This window comes from Aplidium turbinatum, chromosome 3 (assembly GCF_918807975.1).
Source record: "Aplidium turbinatum chromosome 3, kaAplTurb1.1, whole genome shotgun sequence".
In the NCBI taxonomy this organism is placed as follows: Eukaryota; Metazoa; Chordata; class Ascidiacea; order Aplousobranchia; family Polyclinidae; genus Aplidium; species Aplidium turbinatum.
In genome coordinates, this window is record NC_137474.1 from 12,302,430 (window position 1) to 12,322,542 (window position 20,113).

At 36.3% G+C, this 20,113-nt stretch overlaps 1 protein-coding gene and 1 pseudogene across 1 annotated transcript; one reads left to right on the forward strand and one right to left on the reverse strand.

Annotated features, from left to right (window-relative positions):
• Nucleotides 1-3,992, forward strand: LOC145766552 (intelectin-1a pseudogene; annotated as a pseudogene).
• Nucleotides 3,993-6,284: 2,292 nt separating this feature from the next.
• Nucleotides 6,285-18,709, reverse strand: LOC145766553 (5-hydroxytryptamine receptor 2B-like). The gene is made up of 7 exons (XM_082578273.1): nt 18,601-18,709; nt 15,717-15,920; nt 9,364-9,621; nt 8,511-9,111; nt 8,149-8,290; nt 7,806-7,924; nt 6,285-6,863 (listed from the first exon to the last, which is right to left on the reverse strand). Exons 1-7 carry the CDS (start codon nt 18,707-18,709, stop codon nt 6,614-6,616), a joined length of 1,683 nt encoding a protein of 560 aa, XP_082434399.1. The 3' UTR covers nt 6,285-6,613.
• Nucleotides 18,710-20,113: the final 1,404 nt, after the last annotated feature.

A 20,113-nucleotide genomic window follows, 5' to 3' on the forward strand; every position in this document is an offset into this window, starting at 1 on the left:
ATGCTGAATTTCGCTTTGGTATGTCTCTTGGTTTGCGCTGCTGTGGAACATTGTGCTTCGCAGTTAGACCCATGCAACAAGTTTTGTGGAAGGGAACTACCTTCTGTATCTAACCCCCTTAAAGGGAATTCAGGACCTCCTGGGAAGCGAGGGGCTAAAGGTGAGCCATGCTCTCCTCATCATTGTGATTGCAGCGTTTCTAGTGGATCAGTTTGCGACAAGATTTCTCAACTACAAGCCCAAATAGGTAACTTGTGTACTGTATTGAAACTGAATAATTTTAATTAATAAACAATTAAAATTTGAGTTATTCTGGTTTATGCACTAATCTGTAACTAATGCATGTGATCACATTTTATTTAGTTATCTTTGTATCAGACCCGGATTTAGGGGGGAGGGGCAGAGGGTGCAGGTGCTCCGGGCTCCCCTTTTAAAGGGCCCCCGACGTTGAAAAATGTGATTTTGTGTTTTTTTTCTTTCAGCCTTTGAAGTTTCTGCAAAATGCTGTGCAGTGCTGGATTAATGCTACTGTAGATGTAGAGGTCGGCGGCGTGAAATATTTTTTGTACGGGGGCTCCCCGATCTAAAAGTGCCCCGGTCCCCCATTAGCTAAATCCGGCCCTGCTCTGTATCACGCAATTTGTTAATAAAATGTAATGCTGAAAAAAAATTGATTCGTTGTGCCAAGCATTGTGGTGATTTTAAGTAGGTTTCTAACACAGTATATTGTATAAACTTTTGGTCCCGTTTTTTTTTTAAAGATTCTATCAATGCTAACAAAGCAAGCCAAAGCTGTTCTCAAATCAAACAAGATTCTCCAGACAGTGGTGATGGTTTGTACAAGATTCGAGATCTGAATGGGAACGATTACAATGCTTATTGTGACATGACAACAAATGCAGGAGGATGGACTTTGGTCGCATCCATCCATGAAAATAACATTGGACAAGGAAGCCAAGGAAAATGCACAACTGGAGATAGATGGTCCAGTGAGCAGGGTAACAGTGCAGCAAGGTTGAGCGGAGATGGAAATTGGCAAAACCGAAATATATTTGGATTTGTCACAGCCGCCACAAGTGATGATTACAAAAATCCTGCTTATTTCGAAATGGAAGCAAGAGATGTCATGATCTGGCAAGTTCCAAACGACACACCCCTTCGACATTTCAATACATCTTCTTATCTGAAATATCGTACAACCAATGGATTCCTCGCTCAGTATGGAGGAAACTTGTTTCATCTTTACAATAATCATTAACCATTAAAAGATGACGTTTACAACTTCCCTGAAGACAGTGGTCCCGCCATCCCTGTTGTGTTTGATCGAGGAGACAGTAGAACACTTCTCCAGCATTTCCCTCCTAATGCCAAACGATGGATCGAACCTGGGTACATTCAGGTAACAAATTAAATGTTTTAAACACACTATTTTATTTTGTTCAGTCAAATCCAATGACTTACTGTTTGATGAAGGATAAACTTGTCCGAATGGTTTCATTCAGCGTTATGACTTTTTGGTTTTGGATATTATCTTTACACAATGGTTAGACAGAAAATTGATGGAAAATAAGATTGAGGGTTCACGATCACACCAGCATCACACGCATCGTCTACGCATGATTTATTTTAGTGTTTTACTAGCATCGCAAAGTAGTTTCGGATAATAAAGTTTGCAGCTTCATCCTCATTAAACGAGAAAAGTGTTTGTTGAGAAGTTACTCGATTGAGCAAAATTTACTCCATAGTCTGTACTGTAGATCTGGGAACTTCCGAAAAGTTTTGATTTATGAGAAAAGTTACTTCAAATCAGCTTTTCACCGAATTTTCTATTTCAGTTTTGTTTTTTGGTCACAAATGTAGTCTATAAATTTGAAATGTATGTTCAAATCGAATTCATGACATCTTTTAGAGATAGTTTGGATGCAAATCATAATAATAAAGCACAACATTATTTCAAAGATTGAGATTTGTTTTTTTACTGTCACTACACAGAAAAGCAATCTTGTTAGAATAGTAAAAATATGCAATAATCATTTCTGACCATCACACTTCATAACCAGAACAAAGCTTGTCGTAAAGCTTGTACACCTTTACTGACGTTTCGCGCACCATTACAATTCGCATCTTCAGAGCAAATAACATACAAAATAAAATTTACAAAGTTGTATACTGCAGTGTGGCTGAAAGCAAGAAAAAATGAAACACACTTTATTTTAAAGGTTGGCCAAAGATGTGTGAGTGGTTACTTGTCACGTTAAATTACGTAAAAAATTTCAACATTAAACATAAATTCGAAGCAGTGGAGACCAACAGAAATTCGAGACGAAATTAAATTACAACAACGTTTTCAACTGTGTTCAAATAGGCATGAAAACTGAGTATCAAGACAATAAAGATTCATAAACTTTCGGTAATAGATTTCCATCGTTCCGGTTGAGTACATTGCATTGTTTTGACGTAATGTTGATGAAGCAACTTTCTGCCGTGGTGCGTTGATAATAATAATTTGTTTCTTTTTTCAAATATTTTGTTTCTGACCAGTTAATTCTGTGATCTTCTTTTAGCATGTGTGAACAAAGAGCTAGCTTTTCATCTATAATATGGAACTATAACTAAATAAGGAAGATGTAAGAGTCAGCTTTTTGTTGGTCTCCACTGCTTCGAATTAATGTTTAATGTAGGAAGTTTTATGTAACTTAACGTGGAAAGTAACCGCTCACACATCTTCAACCAACCTTTAATATAATGTTGGTCACAGCGGTAAACCATAATCTCTTCGTGGGAAAATTGTAACATAAGATTCTCGAATCCGTTCGTCTGCATGTAATGACCGAAAAAGAAACACTCCTTTGAAACGCCTATTCAAAATTGTATTTCTGTAAAATTAGCCACCTGGCTGTCGAAAATGGGATGTAACGCCGTACACCACTAAAACTTGTCACTACAGAACAGATTACTTGGATAAAAGACGGAAATTTTCGTCCAGCTGACAAGCACTAAGCAAAACAGTTAAACGTGCGACTAACTCTCAAGCAACCATTTCACGAATGACCAGAATAGATATCAATATCTCAAACTCACGTACGCAGTACTGTGACGTAATAGTGAAAGACATTGTCACGCAATTCAAACAGGTGTTCAAAGGTGATGATGCAATATTTCATGTTTAAACAGGTTTGACACAAGTCTTACGAACGATGGTGCAATTTTGGCTCATTTTTAGGAAAAATTCCATGACGTAATACGCTAAGATTCAGTAGACCTGAACGGTTTTATATGACGTTTGATTAGGTGAACAATTGTCTGGAACAAATGTGTGTTTCATTTTTTCTTGCTTTCAACCGCATTGCAGTATACAACTTTGTAAATTTTATTTTGTATGTTATTTGCTTTGAGGATGCGCATTGTAATGTTGCGCCAAATGTCAGTGAAGCGATAAATCAATCTGTTTGTTGTTGCTTTTACTTTCACTTTCATGAGATGAACTTTGCAACTATAGTGCTCGATACGAGGCTATAGCAAATTTCAAAAATAAGGTGGAAGCGACACATTTCGAAAGGTAACATGTGATTGAAGCAAAGTATGTTGGAAACAATTTGTTTGATTAAAACATAACATAAACTTAAACATAAATTTAAATAAAAAACATAAATTTAAATAAAAACTAAATCAAGACAGAAATTTTGCTTTAAAATAAAGTTGCATTGTTGTTTAAAAGCATTAGTTGATGCTAAACCTTTAATCTTGATATTACATTTTTAGTTCCGCGCAATTAGCATGCACCAAGACGCCTTCGCTTTCTGTCCTGGGATAAGAAACAAGCCTACTTTCAAATATCCAGCACACTCATGTCTTGGATCTACTGGACAAACAGCATCGCCTTTTACTGTGGAGATTTTTCTGGATTTGTCCACGACGGTAGTGCCATTGGTGAAGGATGGAGTGCTGACGAAACAATGATTACTTCAACATTTCTCATCTTTTATCGATAAGATGTTGATCAAATTATCAACAGTTTGTAAAATAAAATTATTGATCATGTTGAACCATTGTCTTGCCATCCTCATCATTAGCTTACATTAAATAAGTTTTCAAAACTTATCACAGCATTGACGCGTGATGGTGTGATTGGCAATGTTTGATATTTCTTATTGTTTACCTATCAAGCATTATTCAAATTATCAATCTATTGTAAAATGTGATTAATAAACACGATCAACTGTAATATTGGCTTTCACCTGAAAATGTTTTTCCTAAGACAACACAAGTTGATGCAAAATAGTGTGAGCTGGTGTTTCTTGTTCTCAGGATTGCGTACGGTACTAAAACGTTATTAAAAATAGAAGTGTTTTGTTCTTGTCAGTTTTTATGAAAGTTGCCGTTTTAATTTGGATCGCAACTAAAGTAAAATCATTATTTTTTTAAATATAAAAGCAAAAACTTAAGAAAAAATCTGGCAACCCTAAAAAATCTGGCAACACAGAAGCCGGAGTCGGAGTCGTATATTTTTCGGCCAACTCCACAGCCCTGATTTCTTGCAGCTTACTCATAGCGTTAGTTGATCGATCAGTAGGCTATATAGCAATGAAACTGAAAGTAGAACAACAATTGGCTTCTCTTTTACATGATTCTTAGAAACCATTCACTTTGTCGCCCTCTGCTTTAAGATCACATATTTTCAGAAAGTAAAGTAGGGTGTTGCACAGCACACTCCCCATGATATTTAAATTCTAATCTAAACTTACTTGACTTTTTATGTTTTGTGTTAATGAATATTGATCATAAATCCAAAGTTTGAAAAATTTTTATCAATGTTTACCCGACCCACTGGGACAGTTTTTGCGACCGAGTTTGTAAAAAAAATCAACGAAATCAGTAAATCTCACTTCTCCAAATTTTCTTTGAAAACCGACAACGTGTATAAAAGGAGAACCATCGTCTGCAGCAAAAACGTAAGGTGACTCATTCGATTGGGGAAGTACTCCAGAAGCAAAAATATTTAACTTGACATGAAAATTTAGCTTTGCTTTAAGATTTTTTTGGTTTATGCCTATATAACATTTAAAATAAAGTTGTACGAAACAAAAATATTTCGAAATGAAACAAAATACACAAGAATTTGGGAATTAATAAAGTGTCGAAAACTCATACTTCAAAGTAAATTCGCATAAGTTTCTCAAAACTTGCGTTGAGTTGTTTTTATTTGTCTGAAATCGCACTTTTGTTATTACTGTGAAAAACTTTGCAAACCACTCTTGCTTCCCTAGATTTGAAGGTTTTTGAACTTTACTTTCTTTATCCTGCATCTACCCTAAAATAGCACACCTTGGATTACATTTAGAGAGCGGTGGCATATTCATGTTTATGTACAAGCAGTCACTTGATAGTTTGACGTACTTGCAATTGTCTGCAAGTGGTCTAATGTTTCACTACGAACACTCAAGTTCACTGCGTAGCCTAAATGACCCGATAAAGGCCCAGACCGACATTATTACATCATAGATCAGACAATTTCAAACGAAATTTATTTTACACTGATTGGTTTTTCAAAAAAAAAAAAACTGACAACATAAAAGAAATCTGCTTTGTGTTTTGTATGCCCTATTAGGTCGGTCAAAAAAGATTTATTTTATCACTGCGCATTTTGCAGTTCGTCACTGCGCAAAACGGTTATCACTGCGCCGTAGAATCAGGTATGTATCCAAGTCTACAACCTACACCCTTCATCCGCGACTGAAGCAGCGTCTTCGTCTTTCTCTAAAATTGAACTTGCTATTGTTCGCACGATATCTGTGTTGTTGTTTTTCTTGCTTGCCTGCTGCTCGCCTTTCTCTGATAATCACGTGACTGTGATTGACCTAAGTTACAATATTTGACCACACGCTGTCCAATGATGAACAGGTACCATCGCTTGACGAACAGTCGTCCTTGTCATTCAAGCACGTCTTGTCGCGAGGTAGACTTGCCAATCTGCATTACATGTTGGGCATCGAAAAAATCATACTGTATCTCAATGAAGACTTTGACTCTACAAATTTTCGGAATGAATTTACACAGCTCTATAAATTACATAAAATACAGTATGGCACGGTGTGAGATCATCTTACTTTGCAACACAAATCGAGGTAGGCTATTGGAAAATGCAAGCGCACATGTTGTTACGTATGTAACGTATTAACATTAAACGTACTTATCAATTCATAGAATTTTATATAAAGGCTACACAACTTCTGCAAAGTATCGTATCTGCTGTTATAGTTTGTAGCTTTAATTGAGCGTGGCTATCTTTTCTGTTTGTTGTAGAGACGACATCGCTTTCTAAAAATATTTTTCTGGGTTCTTGATTGGCTTTTTTAAATCTGAGTTCATAGGATGCAAACTAATTCTGTTTAATCGTTCCTCATTGGTCGTCATTGTATAGTCAGGTGACGTTCGTTGTTGTTATGAGCTCTCATTGACGATTGCCAGACTAGGGTGTTTTCCCATGGTTTTAGGGATTTCTTGTTTTGTTGAACCTTTTTTTCCAAGAAGGTATCTTCTCACTTATCGGAATTTTAGCGTTATTCAACCACACATAATTTTTACTTTTACATCGTGATTATGACTTATTTCACTAATGGGATGCTGCCAACCGAAAAAAAGTTTTCGAAGATCGTCTTTGACCTGAGACTACTAAGGATCTTGCGCTACGCATGGAGGATCTCGAATTGTGGTGGCTTGAAACGTTACGAGCGAACTTTTGTTGATTGATCTCCCCGATTCTGCATTTGAGCAGCAGGTGGAAAGTGTCGCGAAATCGTCGACTGAACATGGTATACACGATCGGGTTAACCCCGGAAGAGACATATCCCACCCAAACAAACCTGCAACACAAAGGATAGGCAACGTTAAGTCTTTGTCTTCATTTAGCTGCCTGCCACCTATCCACAGTAGACAGCGGTGCTTTGACCAAACTTGGCAATTGCATCTTTGAAGGCAAAAAGATTGGCTTCCCAGTCTTCTAGTAACTAGTTGACTTTATGTAATCTTTCCCCAACGGGCATTAATTTGATGGGTGATGATAGGAAAAATAGTATTAAACCATGTCGTAGGTGTACTGTACACCTACGGCTTGATTTTGTATTTTTAAAAATTTGTCACTTTGGTTTATTTCTGCTTCGTACTTGAACATGTCTACAGAATTAAGCACTTTTAGCAAAGCTGTGGAGTCGGGCAAAAATTATACGACTCCGACTCCTCGATTTATAATTAATTGACTCCGAGTCCGGATTCAGTGTTGCCAGATTTTTGAGTGTTGCTAGATTTTTTTAATGTTTATAAGTTGTATTTTCATTTTTACATTTAATTTCACTTAAGTTGTAATCGAAATTAAAACGGTGACTTTTATGACAGGAAAAACAGGTCTATTTTCTAATAAACGTTCAAAGCGCAATACGGTGAACAAGAAAAAATATTTTGAAAAAGAACGACTCCGACTCCGTAGGCTACACGCTAAAATCCTTCCGACTTCGACCCCACGACTTCCACTCCGAATCCACAGCCCTGCTTTTCTATTAACAAAAATTTCTCGTTTCATTATTTTAGCGTAATAATGGTATGATAATGAACAACCTTAGAAAGCTAGGTTGGTGGAAACACCCCTTGGCAAATGAAGGTCAGTAATCTAAAAGTTTCTAAACTAGTCAAAAAGCTTTATACTTTAGCAGCAACAATGTTGTTATCATTTCAAGTTGATTGAACATTAGTTTTAAATTAATTCTACAGTTTTTAAAACTTATCGAAATCTTGGCTTTCTGATGACTTACCAATTCATAAGTTGGCCCATTAGTTCTTGATTGCAGGTGGAGCAAAGGCGGCTTAAAACATTGGTTACGAAAAAAGGACACCAGAACAAACAAAACAAAACAAAAATCAATCCAAGAACCTGAAAAGCACAACAATGACCGATTGATGACAGTTTAATGACCAACAGTGATCAATCACTGCATAATTATTGTATGCAGATTGCAGTGCAAGCGGAAACGCACAGTATAGTATCCCTTTCATGAATGACCTCCATAACACTAACTGCGAGTACATTAATAAGTTAATTGACAAGCACAGAATCTTATGCTAGGCTCTTGTATTGCAATGTTTGCACCATTTTACCTTTGAAGCTCTTTCTTCTTTGGTAATGCTTGCCATGGCTTTGTTTTTAAATGAACTTGAAACCTGCCTCATTGACAATTTTTGCTTCCGAGCAAGAAAAGTTCGTTCGCGATCTGAGGTATTTTGTTTCGGAGAAGAGGACCTGAGACAAAAGTTACAATTTGATTTGGAGTGATTGAAGAAAATAATTATATTTTTGCTGTGTATAAAGTATTAACTACGTTTTAAACTGAAAAAAAGTTTTACAAAAACGGACCAAGGTTTTCGATTTTTATTTTAGGCTACTTCTTTTTCAGTTTGATTTTATTTTATTTTCATTTACGCACCTTAGAGTGTTCTCGACAAACTATGCTATTACTCACTGCTGTGTATCTGCATCTCCTGCAAGATTTGATGGAATTTCCGCTTGGCAAGTTCGAAGGTTCCCAATTCTCAGAATTGATTGTATTTGCCGAAGCGCTTTTGTCACTTGTTTCCATTCAATCGAAATGGAAGATGTATTCTTAGCACCATTTTCTTGACTTAAACCGCAGCTTTTGCACATGGATTGACTATTTGGCAACTGTCGATATACCGCCTCTGTCTGTCGGTTGTTGGTGGGAGATTCTTCTTGCTGATCCGGATCGTGTTGCTCGAACTGGCTTGTCGTCGATGCAGATTTGCCACAATCAAAGTTGTCCGAGCTGGCAGGCCGATGCGCATGTCGCCTGTGTGACAACTTTCTGCTCAGGTAGTATGATGAGTGTTTGTAGTTATGCACCAGCATGCCCGACACCAGTTTTGCTTGCTGACGCAGTGTTCGTATTGTGAGAATGTACATTATAAACATAGTAGCTAGAGGCAAGAAGAAAGCCAACAAGGAGCCAAAGATTTGAAAGTTTGGTATGTTGATAGTGCACATCTTTCCATAGAACAAATTGTCTCGATTTATCATGCCCAAGATTGGTAACGGAATAGCAATACCTAAACAACATAAATAATTTTTGTAATGTTACATCATAAAGCCATTAAAATGTATTCAAAAAACCACTACCAACCAACAACGCTTGTTTCTATTATTACTCATCATCATCATCGGCCATGCCATGTTGAGAGATTTTTTAAGATTTCCAAACGTGGACGCCCCCGGTGCCTCTGAACATTATTGCTAACAACGTTTAAAATGTTTTCTTGTTCGTTTATTTTAATTTTAAAGTATGGCCAGACCGTACTTACTAAGGGCTACAACCCAGACAAGAAGGATTTTTACGGCGGCACGTTTTAACGTCCTCGCCTTTCTCTGTACTAAATATTGCAACTTTCCCATGCGAGCATTGCCGCCTCCAGATGTATTTCTGTAGTGGAATGGACGTGCGAGCGCCACGTAGCGCTCGAAAGAGACCATGCATAAATGAAAAATTGAAGAAGTGCTGAAGAAAACGTCCAGCATCACCCATATTCCACACATCACGTCGCTGAACGGCCATTCGTAATCTAAAAGAATTTTTCTGTGAGGAGTAGCAGGCCTAACACAAGCTCAGTTCATGCAACAAACATTATTTTAAAGGCCTCTTAGTCGACATAAGATTGACAACAAAAATTGAACGGTTTATTACAAGAAATCTTTTTGCGCTTCCATTTAGGATTACAGCATATATCTCTTTCTGTTGGTGTTGCTTTTAAGTACTGGTTGGGTGTTTTTCATTCTGTTGTGCAAGTTTGTGTCTGTAATGTTCTTATGGCGTTTCTGCAAAAAATATGTTCTACGAAAATTATCATTCATGCCTTATCTCGGTCAAAGTGTATTGGCGATTAGCTATGACTGCAGTGGCGCCGGCAGGGGGGGGGCAGGCGGGGCAGCTGCCCCCCCAATGTTTTGGGCATCATCTTTTTAATTTTTTTTTTTTTTAATACATATTAATATTATTTTTTTAATATTTGGATCCCAACCTCAAGTAAGTCAACTCAAGTTGCAAGGGGGGGGGGGGGGGGGGAGGGGAGGTAAAAGCTCTCTCTTTAAAAAAAAAGTATGGAAAACCTTGATGACTAAAGTGTACAGTAGATAAAAAGATTTTCTACAGAAGCAAAGATATAGACTTTTTAAATTTTTAACTAACGTCACATTGATGTAGAAAAATAACAACCTGTTAAATTTTTGATACCTCACACTCCCATGACTTCTTCCGCGCGCATTTTGGCATTGGTTGCTTGCAGTGATTCTTTCACTTAAACAAAACGTTTGTTTCAACAGTTTTGAGTTGTTCGATTCTTAAGTTGTAAAGGAGACTCAATTTCTCCAATATTTATCATTTATGTTTCTTCTTTAATCTCAGCAGAGTATAAAACTTGTAAAAGTTTTTCATCCATACGACGTCATGAATGAAATTATATCTCAAATCGGCGTAATGACGTGACATCATCTAAACATTTTACCGAATAATAAATTAACAAATTCGATCGTCAAAAGTGGTTTGGTGGTGGTAAATATTACGTAATGAAAAAAATGTGATAAGGTTGGAAGACATTACGTCATGTATTTTCAATACAAATATGAAGTTTAAAACTTATTCTTTTGTTCATAGTCGTAATCCTCCTTCAAAGCGGTACTACAAAGAGCCATTTTCGATAAGGGGGGCATCAAGAATAATTTGACATGACTTTTAACCCTTAGAAGGTTGGGCTCCTGGAGTCTTGTTCAGTTTGGGGGGGGGGCTGTCAATTCTTCTTATGGTTTAAAAGTGATATCTCTGTTAGTTTGGCACGGTTTCAAAATTTGGGATTCACTTTGTAAAATTATTCACGCTGAGCATATCCGAAAATTAAAACTATGTGAGTCTTAGAACTGCTCATATACGTTGAAATGTTGAGGTCACTTATGAGTGTAATTTGTAGCGTGAGTTTACACATTATTTTTTGGTAGAGTAATGAAGAACGTGCATAGTAATGTTGTGATTAATTTTTTTACATTGTTTTACATACAGCCAATGCCCTTCACGCTGTGAAACAGTTAGGATTAACGAGACATGGACCAAATTAATTACTTGCATCCAGCTGGTGGGAAAATGTTTCACAATAGAATACGAAATATTTCAGAGGATGTGCTGAGAAATGCCTTATATCTTTCAATTTATAACCTTTATTTGCTCAAAACTTCAGCTCAATAGAGGTGAATAAAAGTTAGAAAAAGTCAAGAAATCTCGTAGTCGCAGCCTCAGTGGTTTTAGATATACAACTGTTGATACAAAAAAGTTGAATTGACAGGCCCCCCCCAACCTTCAAAGGGTTTGCATTGAGTCAACAGATCTATGCCTTAAGGTTTACGTCAGCTCCGGAGATCAGTAAAATATAAGGTTGTCATCTTCAATGCAACAAGACCATTGATTGATTGGTTTAGTGAGGATTCGTAGTCCCATTGCTTTCATTTTGAGTGGTCATATTGATTTTCAATTTATTCCTACAAGACGTTACGTAATGAAAAAATATATAGCCTAACTAAGGTTGGAAGACATTACGTCATGTCTTTTCAATTCAAAATGAAGTTTAAAATTTATTCTTTTGTTCATAGTCGTAATCCTCCTTCAAAGCGGTAATACAAAGAACAATTTTCGATAAGGGGGGCATCAAGAATATGTCGACATGACTTTTAAAGGCATACTAAAGGAAAATTTCAAACCGGAATTAAGCATTAAAATGAGTAAACTGAACATTCAAGAATACATTTCAAAAACAATTACCCAAAAAAATTTGTTTTCAATGGCGCTGGCAAGGCCCAAAGTCCAGTGTTTCATTAATTTTCATTTTTTTCAAAATGACCAAAACGTGCAAACACAGCTCAAGAATACGTCATAAAGTCCAGCAATAACAAAAACCACGTTACCAATCTGATGTTTTGAGCAAACTGTTTGCTGTTTTGATATTAAAATGTGCTGTTTTGATGTAAATACATACATAGCCTACAGTCAAATCGCCCGTAGTAACAATAATTGCGTGATCGGTTGATTGCTAGACTTTATGACGTAGACTTTATGACGTTCTTTACAGTCGCACGCTTCGTTGCTCAGGCCAATCTCGTTTTGAAAGCTCTGACAAAAGCACGCGCACAATGGTGGTCAGACCGCAATGGGGCAAAATTTTATTGAAAATCGTTTTATGGTAGCATGTTAAACACAAAGAACGTGGAAAATCGCCAAGTCAGGTTTTTCCTTTAATACCCCTTTAAGGTTTACGTCAGCTCCGGAGATCAGTGAAATATAAGGTTCTAATTATCGTGATTGTAAGCCGCGGGAAATTTTTCCTCTAAAAAACAGATTCCCGGGAAGCTAAACAGTTTTTCCAGCCCTGGTAGAAAACAAGAGAAATTAAATAATATACCACTGTCTTGCATGTCTTGCACCAGTGGCGTAGCCAAGGGAGGGGGGTTCAGGGGTTTCAACCTTTCAAATTGAATTTACGGATGTTAATACATTGTTTACAAGAAAAGTTTTAGCCTATGATGTAATTTCTCGTCAAACTGTGCAAGGATGCAAGCCATCTGCAACTGCTCACTGCTGAGATCGCTTGTTCGATCTAGATTAACATCTAAACAGCTATTCGTTACACAAAACTTGAATTTATCAGAAATAGCCTAAAGTAACTTCATTGTCTCAAAGCTTTTTGTTTGACACTCATCAAGATGTATGACCTCTATGACACATTACATTTTCTAAACTTTGGGTTGACTTCAGAGCATAAAAGCTAGTTACTTACCTGAATAAGATCGTTTTTTGAATCAACCAAGGAGAAAATTGATAAATAATAAAACTGTAATAATCTCGCAAAAAAAAGCAATCAACCTATGTCTCAAAAACAAAGTTTGCCTAATTTTAAACGAAACTGCATTAAAAGAGCGAGTTTTGCCAATACCAAACATTCAAATATCTCAGTCTGGAATTAGCAACAAGAAAACATAGAGACTTAGCTTTATTTCCGAAAAATGCCGAAGAAAACATGATCTTATCCTTTTGCTATGCCACCGGACAGCACCATTTTATAGAAATATTCATACCCACAATTTTGTTGAAAATGCTCTCAAAATGCACCAAACTGAAAGTAATTTTTCAAAATTTTCTGGGGGAGGCCCCCCAGACCCCCCGCCGCTAAGTGTCGCCTTCGGCGAACACGCCATCGGGCTTCGCCCGCCGGCTGTCAACACCCCTCTTGCAAAATTTTTTACTATGCTACTGTCTTGCACTGTCAATATTTTGCCCCCCCAATGTTGAAGGTCTGGCGGCGCCACTGGCTATGAGTCACAAACCTGGCCAATTATTTTTGTTTGGACCCCAAACTAGGCAATGAAGTTTTTTGCCATCAGACAAGAACTTCCCTTTCCCAGTCACTGAGTTTCAAGCTTGTCTTCGCAGATCATGACAAGTTTGCTTATGTGATTCGCGTGAGTGTTATATTAATTTCTTTGTTTATTATTTACGTCAAGATTTTTGTCAAGCAAATTTATGGATTCAAGGAAATGAAGGTTGTACCAGCAAACAGCTATAGGATTGGCCCATGGTACAACAGAAGGATCCATAGAGGATACAAACTGATATGCACAAATCAACAACTGAATAAAAAAATAACAGTAATGTCACAAGTAGGCTACATGTAGCTCCACACAAAGTGAAATTTGTATGACTTTTGACTCTCTTTTTATTTCTTTAAAAATAATGTCTACAAAGACACTATTAAAAGTAACTACGGACAGTGACCAGTGTTTCGATCTTCCGATCTCTTCATCGTAGTAAAGTGAAAGTAAAAAGTTGCTTTGAAGTTTTGAAATGATGGTTTCTATGAGTGATTTTAATAAGACAATTAAATTTTTAATTTCGGACTTCAGCGAAACGTAATTTTATCGCCAATTAGAAAGTGTGATTTTTTGGGGAAAAGTTGTGGTAAGTATTGATTGAAATTTGTTAAAAATAAAAACTTGAGAAAAAGACAGAAGTTTGTCATTAAGCTAGCACATAACAATCATTTGAGATGATGATTGTTATGTCCTAGCTTAGTGACAAATTCCTGTCTTTTACTCAAATGATTCAAAAATCCTACCTATTCAATTTTCACTTTTTTTCAATTAATCAAGGCAGTATTTTTTCACAGACATCGGAAAAATTAAACTCATCATTGCGAAATTAGCGATTTTTGTCCTGAAGAGTATAATAATGAATGATACCCTGATGCATTATCAAATTTGGCTGCCTGGGAAAAGAGTTTAGACACCCCTACTCTAGCTATGTTAATGTGATTTACAACCATTTTTTGTAACTGCAATGTAAAATTTACTTCTGAATAGCATTAACGCAAGCTAATTGCTCGACAACTTATTTTTTTACACAAAGAATACCTTCTTTCAAGAAACTTTTTCAAGTGAGTTTGAAAAGCTATTTTTGGTTCCATCATTATTTTCACACTGTGTTTTGAATATTTTAAGTGTGATGGTTTAACAGTAGAAACAAACATTCTTATTAAACAAGAACAACGATTACCAAAATATGTACGTCATCAGTGGTAACAACTTGCCTTACCAAATAGTGACTATACCATGCTAATTAGGAAAACATGTGAAAAGTAATGTGAAAAATGTAATGTGTAGTAAAGTAATGCAAAACAACCTTTTAATGTAAAAGGTCAGGGAAAGTGTTAAAGATGATATCGGAAATTGCTCAGATTTGTTACTGTCTAAAAATCCGGGCTTAGAGCCCAATGTAAGCTTGCGATTATTCTATAGCGATCTGCATACACTGGCCTTGCCTACGTGCAAGTTGAAGGCAGATTTAATTTCGATTTTAAACTCTCAGCTAAATTTAGCCTACTTTATATTCCCTTAAAATAATAGATTTGAGAATCCTAACTGCTAAAGTGTGATCACTGAATCTCAAATCAATGCAAAAATCCTAATTTTACGTTAAAAAAAATGACAAATCTTTCTCTAATACCAATGTTGCCAGACGCTTGTTGGATTTTTAGCACAATAGCACAAGTGCTAAAATCTTGTTCATTATTTGTATGGTAACAAAAGTAGCTCAAAGTCACACAAAGACTATGTCTATTAACAATTACTCAAACTATCAATTTATACAAACAATAAGGTTACTAACAGATTGGCTTTCAATCAGACTTGAACCTCATGTGGGCATAGCCTGTGAATAAAAATCGCCATGATCTATTCTAATCACACTAATACAAGAGTCTCAAACTCAAATTGCTCTGAGGGTTAAATGAACACTTGTAAATTAACCCGAGGGCCGCAATACCCAATAAGAAGTTAATAAACAAATTTACACTTTAAAACGCACTAAAAAACTAGTAAGAACACACCAACAACGCTAGATCGCAAGTATTGTTAGCCTACTGTATTGTTAATTATTCCAAAGTTTAAATTGCATCGCGTTTGAGACCCTTGCTCTGATATAACACGTATCTTTATCTTATATCAACTTCTGTGGTCAATTTATTAATAAATTTGGAGAAAGAAAAAGTTTTCAGCTTTTTCAACTTTTACTAAACTTAATCAACATTAATGACTGTTGCAATTGAAAAACTTTACAATTACTTACTGTTAACAATCATCGCCAGGCTTGGTATCATGACTGTCAAAGCCACGAGCAGATCAGCCACAGCCAAAGAACTTAGGAAGCAATTGGTGGCGCTGCGTAGTTTTGTGTCCAACCAAACCGCAATTATGACCAGTATGTTTCCCATAGCAACAAATAATATGATAGGAATGATAGCCAAGACAACGTAGTTCAATTTAGAGTTTTCTGTGAATGCACACATTGTTTTGTTCAGAAACACTGCCGATCAAAAGGTAGTATATAGACACCTGTATCAGTTGGATGTAAAATTTCTGAATTGATAATAATCTGTATTTTATACTAAACCAGTGGTTCTCAACCGGGGGTCCGCGGACCCTAGGGGGTCCGTAAAAGTTTCCGAGTTTTCAGCATGATTGATAAATTGCAAAATTTAAAAATTGTTTGTGCTTTGTTTCTGTATTAACCTACAGTGATTCTCAAACTGTAAGTGGCAACGCACTGGTGCGTCGTATGAAATCGCAAAGGACATTGCACAAAGGTTTGGTTTCTTAACTAAAAAAAATCATGCAAATGACTTAAACCTTTTGATAAGGCTATGTTGGCTATCATCGACTTAATTCTTTTGAAACAGCGGATTGTTGATCAATGTTTAACTTAATGCAAACGTTATTCAGCAGTCTATCACCACTCACAGTTTTGCAATGACGGTGATTATGAGCAGTGCTGGTCTTAAGGGTATTTCTGTGCGGAATATGCTTTGCGGGCCCCAATGACAATGATCCAATTTGGTAGCGCAGCTAGGTATTTTGAAAGGGGAAGTGAGGGTTTTGACGGCCGGCGGGCGAAGCCTGACGGCGTGTACACCCAGCGGCGGTGGGTCTGATGGAGCTTCTCCAGAAAATTTTGAAAAATTACTTTGAATTTGATGCATTCTGAGAGCATACAATTTTGGTAGATAGGTGATTTTCTTTAACCATAGACAGATAAAACCAAGCAACCACACGGCATTTAACATCATATATTAGAGTGAACATAAAACTATAAACTTAGAACGTTTTCGGCAATACTCAAGTTAGCCCTTCTCAAGTAACGAGAATAACTGACTTTACAATAACATCTACATTTCTAATAGCATGTTTAACAAAACTTTGAGTATGAATATTTTCCATTGGAAATGACAAAAATCACTGCATTTTCTGATTAAATTGCGGGCCCTGTGCGATCGCACGGTTTGCACACCCCAAAGACCGGCACTGATTATGAGGAATAGATATTGATTGCAAATGGAAAAAGGAAGAAGTTTTTTAAAGGTGGCAAGTATTCTATTAACTTTTGATAAAATTTATCAAAAAAAAAGCATTAAATCAGCATCAGCATATAGATTACTGATGTTTGATCGTGTGTGCCAACATGGCTCATAACATAATTTGTTAATCTCATCAATCGTCAAGTGCGTTGCGCATTCAGTAAATTCTTCTAACTGTGTTGCTTAGAAACTTATGTAACATATGATTCCATAAGGAGACGCGAGTAGTATAGAAAATATGAATGGACTTGTAAATGTAATAACCTTCGGTACTAACCGGTAATAACCTGCCACAAACACATTTGGTTTTATACCACAAGCACATTTGATTTTATGTGAGAAAGGTAAATCGCAAAGTACAAAGTTCGAATTATGTGCAACAAGCACATTTGATTTTATGTGAGAATTCAAAACCTAAGTGAAGCGATATAATTGTGTAACCGGGTTCGCTTCATAATTTTCACGATAGGATACTGATAAAAAGGCACCTTATTATGAAATAAGCGGGGAATTGAAAAAATGCTCATAACATATTATATACAACAGAGATAGAGGCAGGCAGAACAAAGCTTGTGTTCTATAAAGAGTGAGCAGATTCAATTTTTTTACTCTGATGTTTGTATTTAAACACGAAAGCAATACTTGCTCATGACGTCACATTGTTATCCTTAATAGCTTTAACTGCAGACTAATCAGAGTTCTCACCATAGTTTATGAGATTTATGCTTGAGGAGCGAGTCGAGTTATAAAAAGTATTGTTTGAACTAGCAGGAGATTTTTGAAGATCATCACCATCCGGTCTCATCACACGCTGAAGCTTTTCATAAGACATTCTTTTACCAAGTACTCCTTTCGTGTTTAAATACAAACATCAGATTAAAAAGATTGAATCTGCTCACTCTTTATAGAACACAAGCTTTGTTCTGCCTGCCCCTATCTCTGTTTTATAACTTATGTTATAAGCATTTTTTCAATTCCCCGCTTATTTCATAATAAGGTGCCTTTTTATCAGTATCCTATCGTGAAAATTATGAAGCGAACCCGGTTACACAATTATATCGCTTCACTTAGGTTTTGAATTCTCACATAAAATCAAATGTGCTTGTTGCACATAATTCGGACTTTGTACTTTGCGATTTACCTTTCTCACATAAAATCAAATGTGCTTGTGCTGGTATAAAATCAAATGTGTTTGTGGCAGGTTATTACCGGTTAGTACCGAGGGTTATTACATTTACAAGTCCATTTATATTTTCTATACTACTGACGCGATATACTAAAATTTCAAACAGAACTTTTTGGGGGTCCGCAACCGCTTCAAAGGCACCAAAAGGGGTCCACCAAGACAAAAAGGTTGAGAACCACTGTACTAAACGTTAAACGTATCCAACTATCCATGGCACTGTGTGGGCAACAACTTACCTGAAGTGAAGTGTAATATTATTTATCCTTTGAGCATGTTAAATTGTCACAAGTTTAAATAGCTCTTTTAAAAAGCTTTTAAGAATGTTTTAAAATTTATTGTAAGAGCTACAAAAGCAGTTGTACGTACCCAAGTATACCCTTTCACTTAGCCTTAACTGAAACAAAATCTCTTACCTGGTGTGCTTGGTAGCAATGATACATTTGCTACTTCTTGATCAACATACGTAAAATTGTTGTTCAAAATGTTCTTTTCAGTCGTTACATCTGCTTCTTCAAAGTCCATTCTTAATTTTAGAGTGGGTTCTTGTGTTGCTACTAACGAAATAGATGTTTTTTTTATTACCAATCTCTATTCTTAGTTGGTGTGCGCTATTGCAGGTTATATCTGCCTCAAAGTTTCACCATTTGCATTGAGCACTACTTCGCAATAACAGCAATGTCGTTCTGCAAATGAAAATCTGCGTAAATTGTAAAATTCAACCGCTTATGTCTTGACCTATCCCGTAGGAAGCTTGTCATTTTTTAATTCAGGGATGTCCAACCTTTTATTATAGTGGGCCGCATTGTCACTTGAAATAATTCAATGGGCCACAGAACCTATTATATTTCAAAAAAAATAGGTACATAAAAAAAACAATTAAAAATCATTAATTTCATCTCTGACAACAGAAACAATTAACACACACATGAAAAGAAACTGAAATTTACTTCTACAGTATAATATGAAGTCAATGGGATTTTTGACATTGTTTTCCAGCTAAGATGTTATCAACATTCGCAATAAAGGACGTCGTCTTGATTCTGAGGATGTTTGCTCGGTGTTTGTCGGTCGGCCTGTTTCTCTCTGCAGTTTAAATGATTTTCATGGGTAGAAATACCTGCTCTCAACAATATGTGCAACCCCACATGTGCCACCGTACCATACCTACAAGTCGCAGTGGTGGTGTATCGTGTACGAAGGCTGCTGAGGTGCGGCATAAATCTCAGGAAATTTATGAGATGAAGCAAAATATTTTTAAATGTTAGTGGTTTTCATTTTTTTTGCAATTTTGCTAAAAAATAATCCTTGAAGTTAAAATGGCTAGCGGGCCTAACATCTCAGGCGGGCCGCAGGTTGGACATCCCTGGTCTCTAACTTCTCGACAGCGCCGTCTTTTATAATAAATTTCGGTAGGTTAAAAGGGTAAAAAGCAGTTCGCCTTAAACAATTCTCAATTAAACAAAATCAATTGAAGTTACATTAATTCAACGCTTGCAAACGATGAAGTAATGTAAATAGAACTAATTTCGTTGGCTAGATTTTTTCTGATTGTCCAAACTGGTCGCTTTTTTTCGTTCGACGTTTGCACCTATGCTTGTGTGAAAAATAATACTCTGGGAATTTGGCGCATGTTTAGGCCCAATGAGGCCTATGTTCTTTTTATCAAAACCTACACTTTGTATGTGGTCAAAATCAACAAATTTGGACTTTCGTAAACGTTTGAGTTAAGGTTTTGGTTCAAAGTCGAAGTTACGTTTTAAATTATTTTTATTTACAACCGCAAAATGACTTCAATAATTTACTGTTGGCAATTTCAATAACATGGTGTCGACGCCGAGACTGCGGTTTTCTCAAAATTGTGTAGTTTTTTTTCTCGCTCGATTTTAAAATACAAAAAAAAGCGAAACTACTTCCCCAATTAAAAAG

Bases quoted from the DNA above. Each gene is read 5' to 3' on its own strand.
- LOC145766553 (XM_082578273.1), bottom strand. From the start codon at position 18,709: ATGGACTTTGAAGAAGCAGATGTAACGACTGAAAAGAACATTTTGAAC. The intron at 15,921-18,600 runs GTAAGAGATTTT...GTGCATTCACAG, and splicing joins ATTGCTACCAAGCACACCAG to AAAACTCTAAATTGAACTAC. The intron at 6,864-7,805 runs GTAAGTCATCAG...TTTGTGTTGCAG, and splicing joins ATGGGCCAACTTATGAATTG to GTTTGTTTGGGTGGGATATG.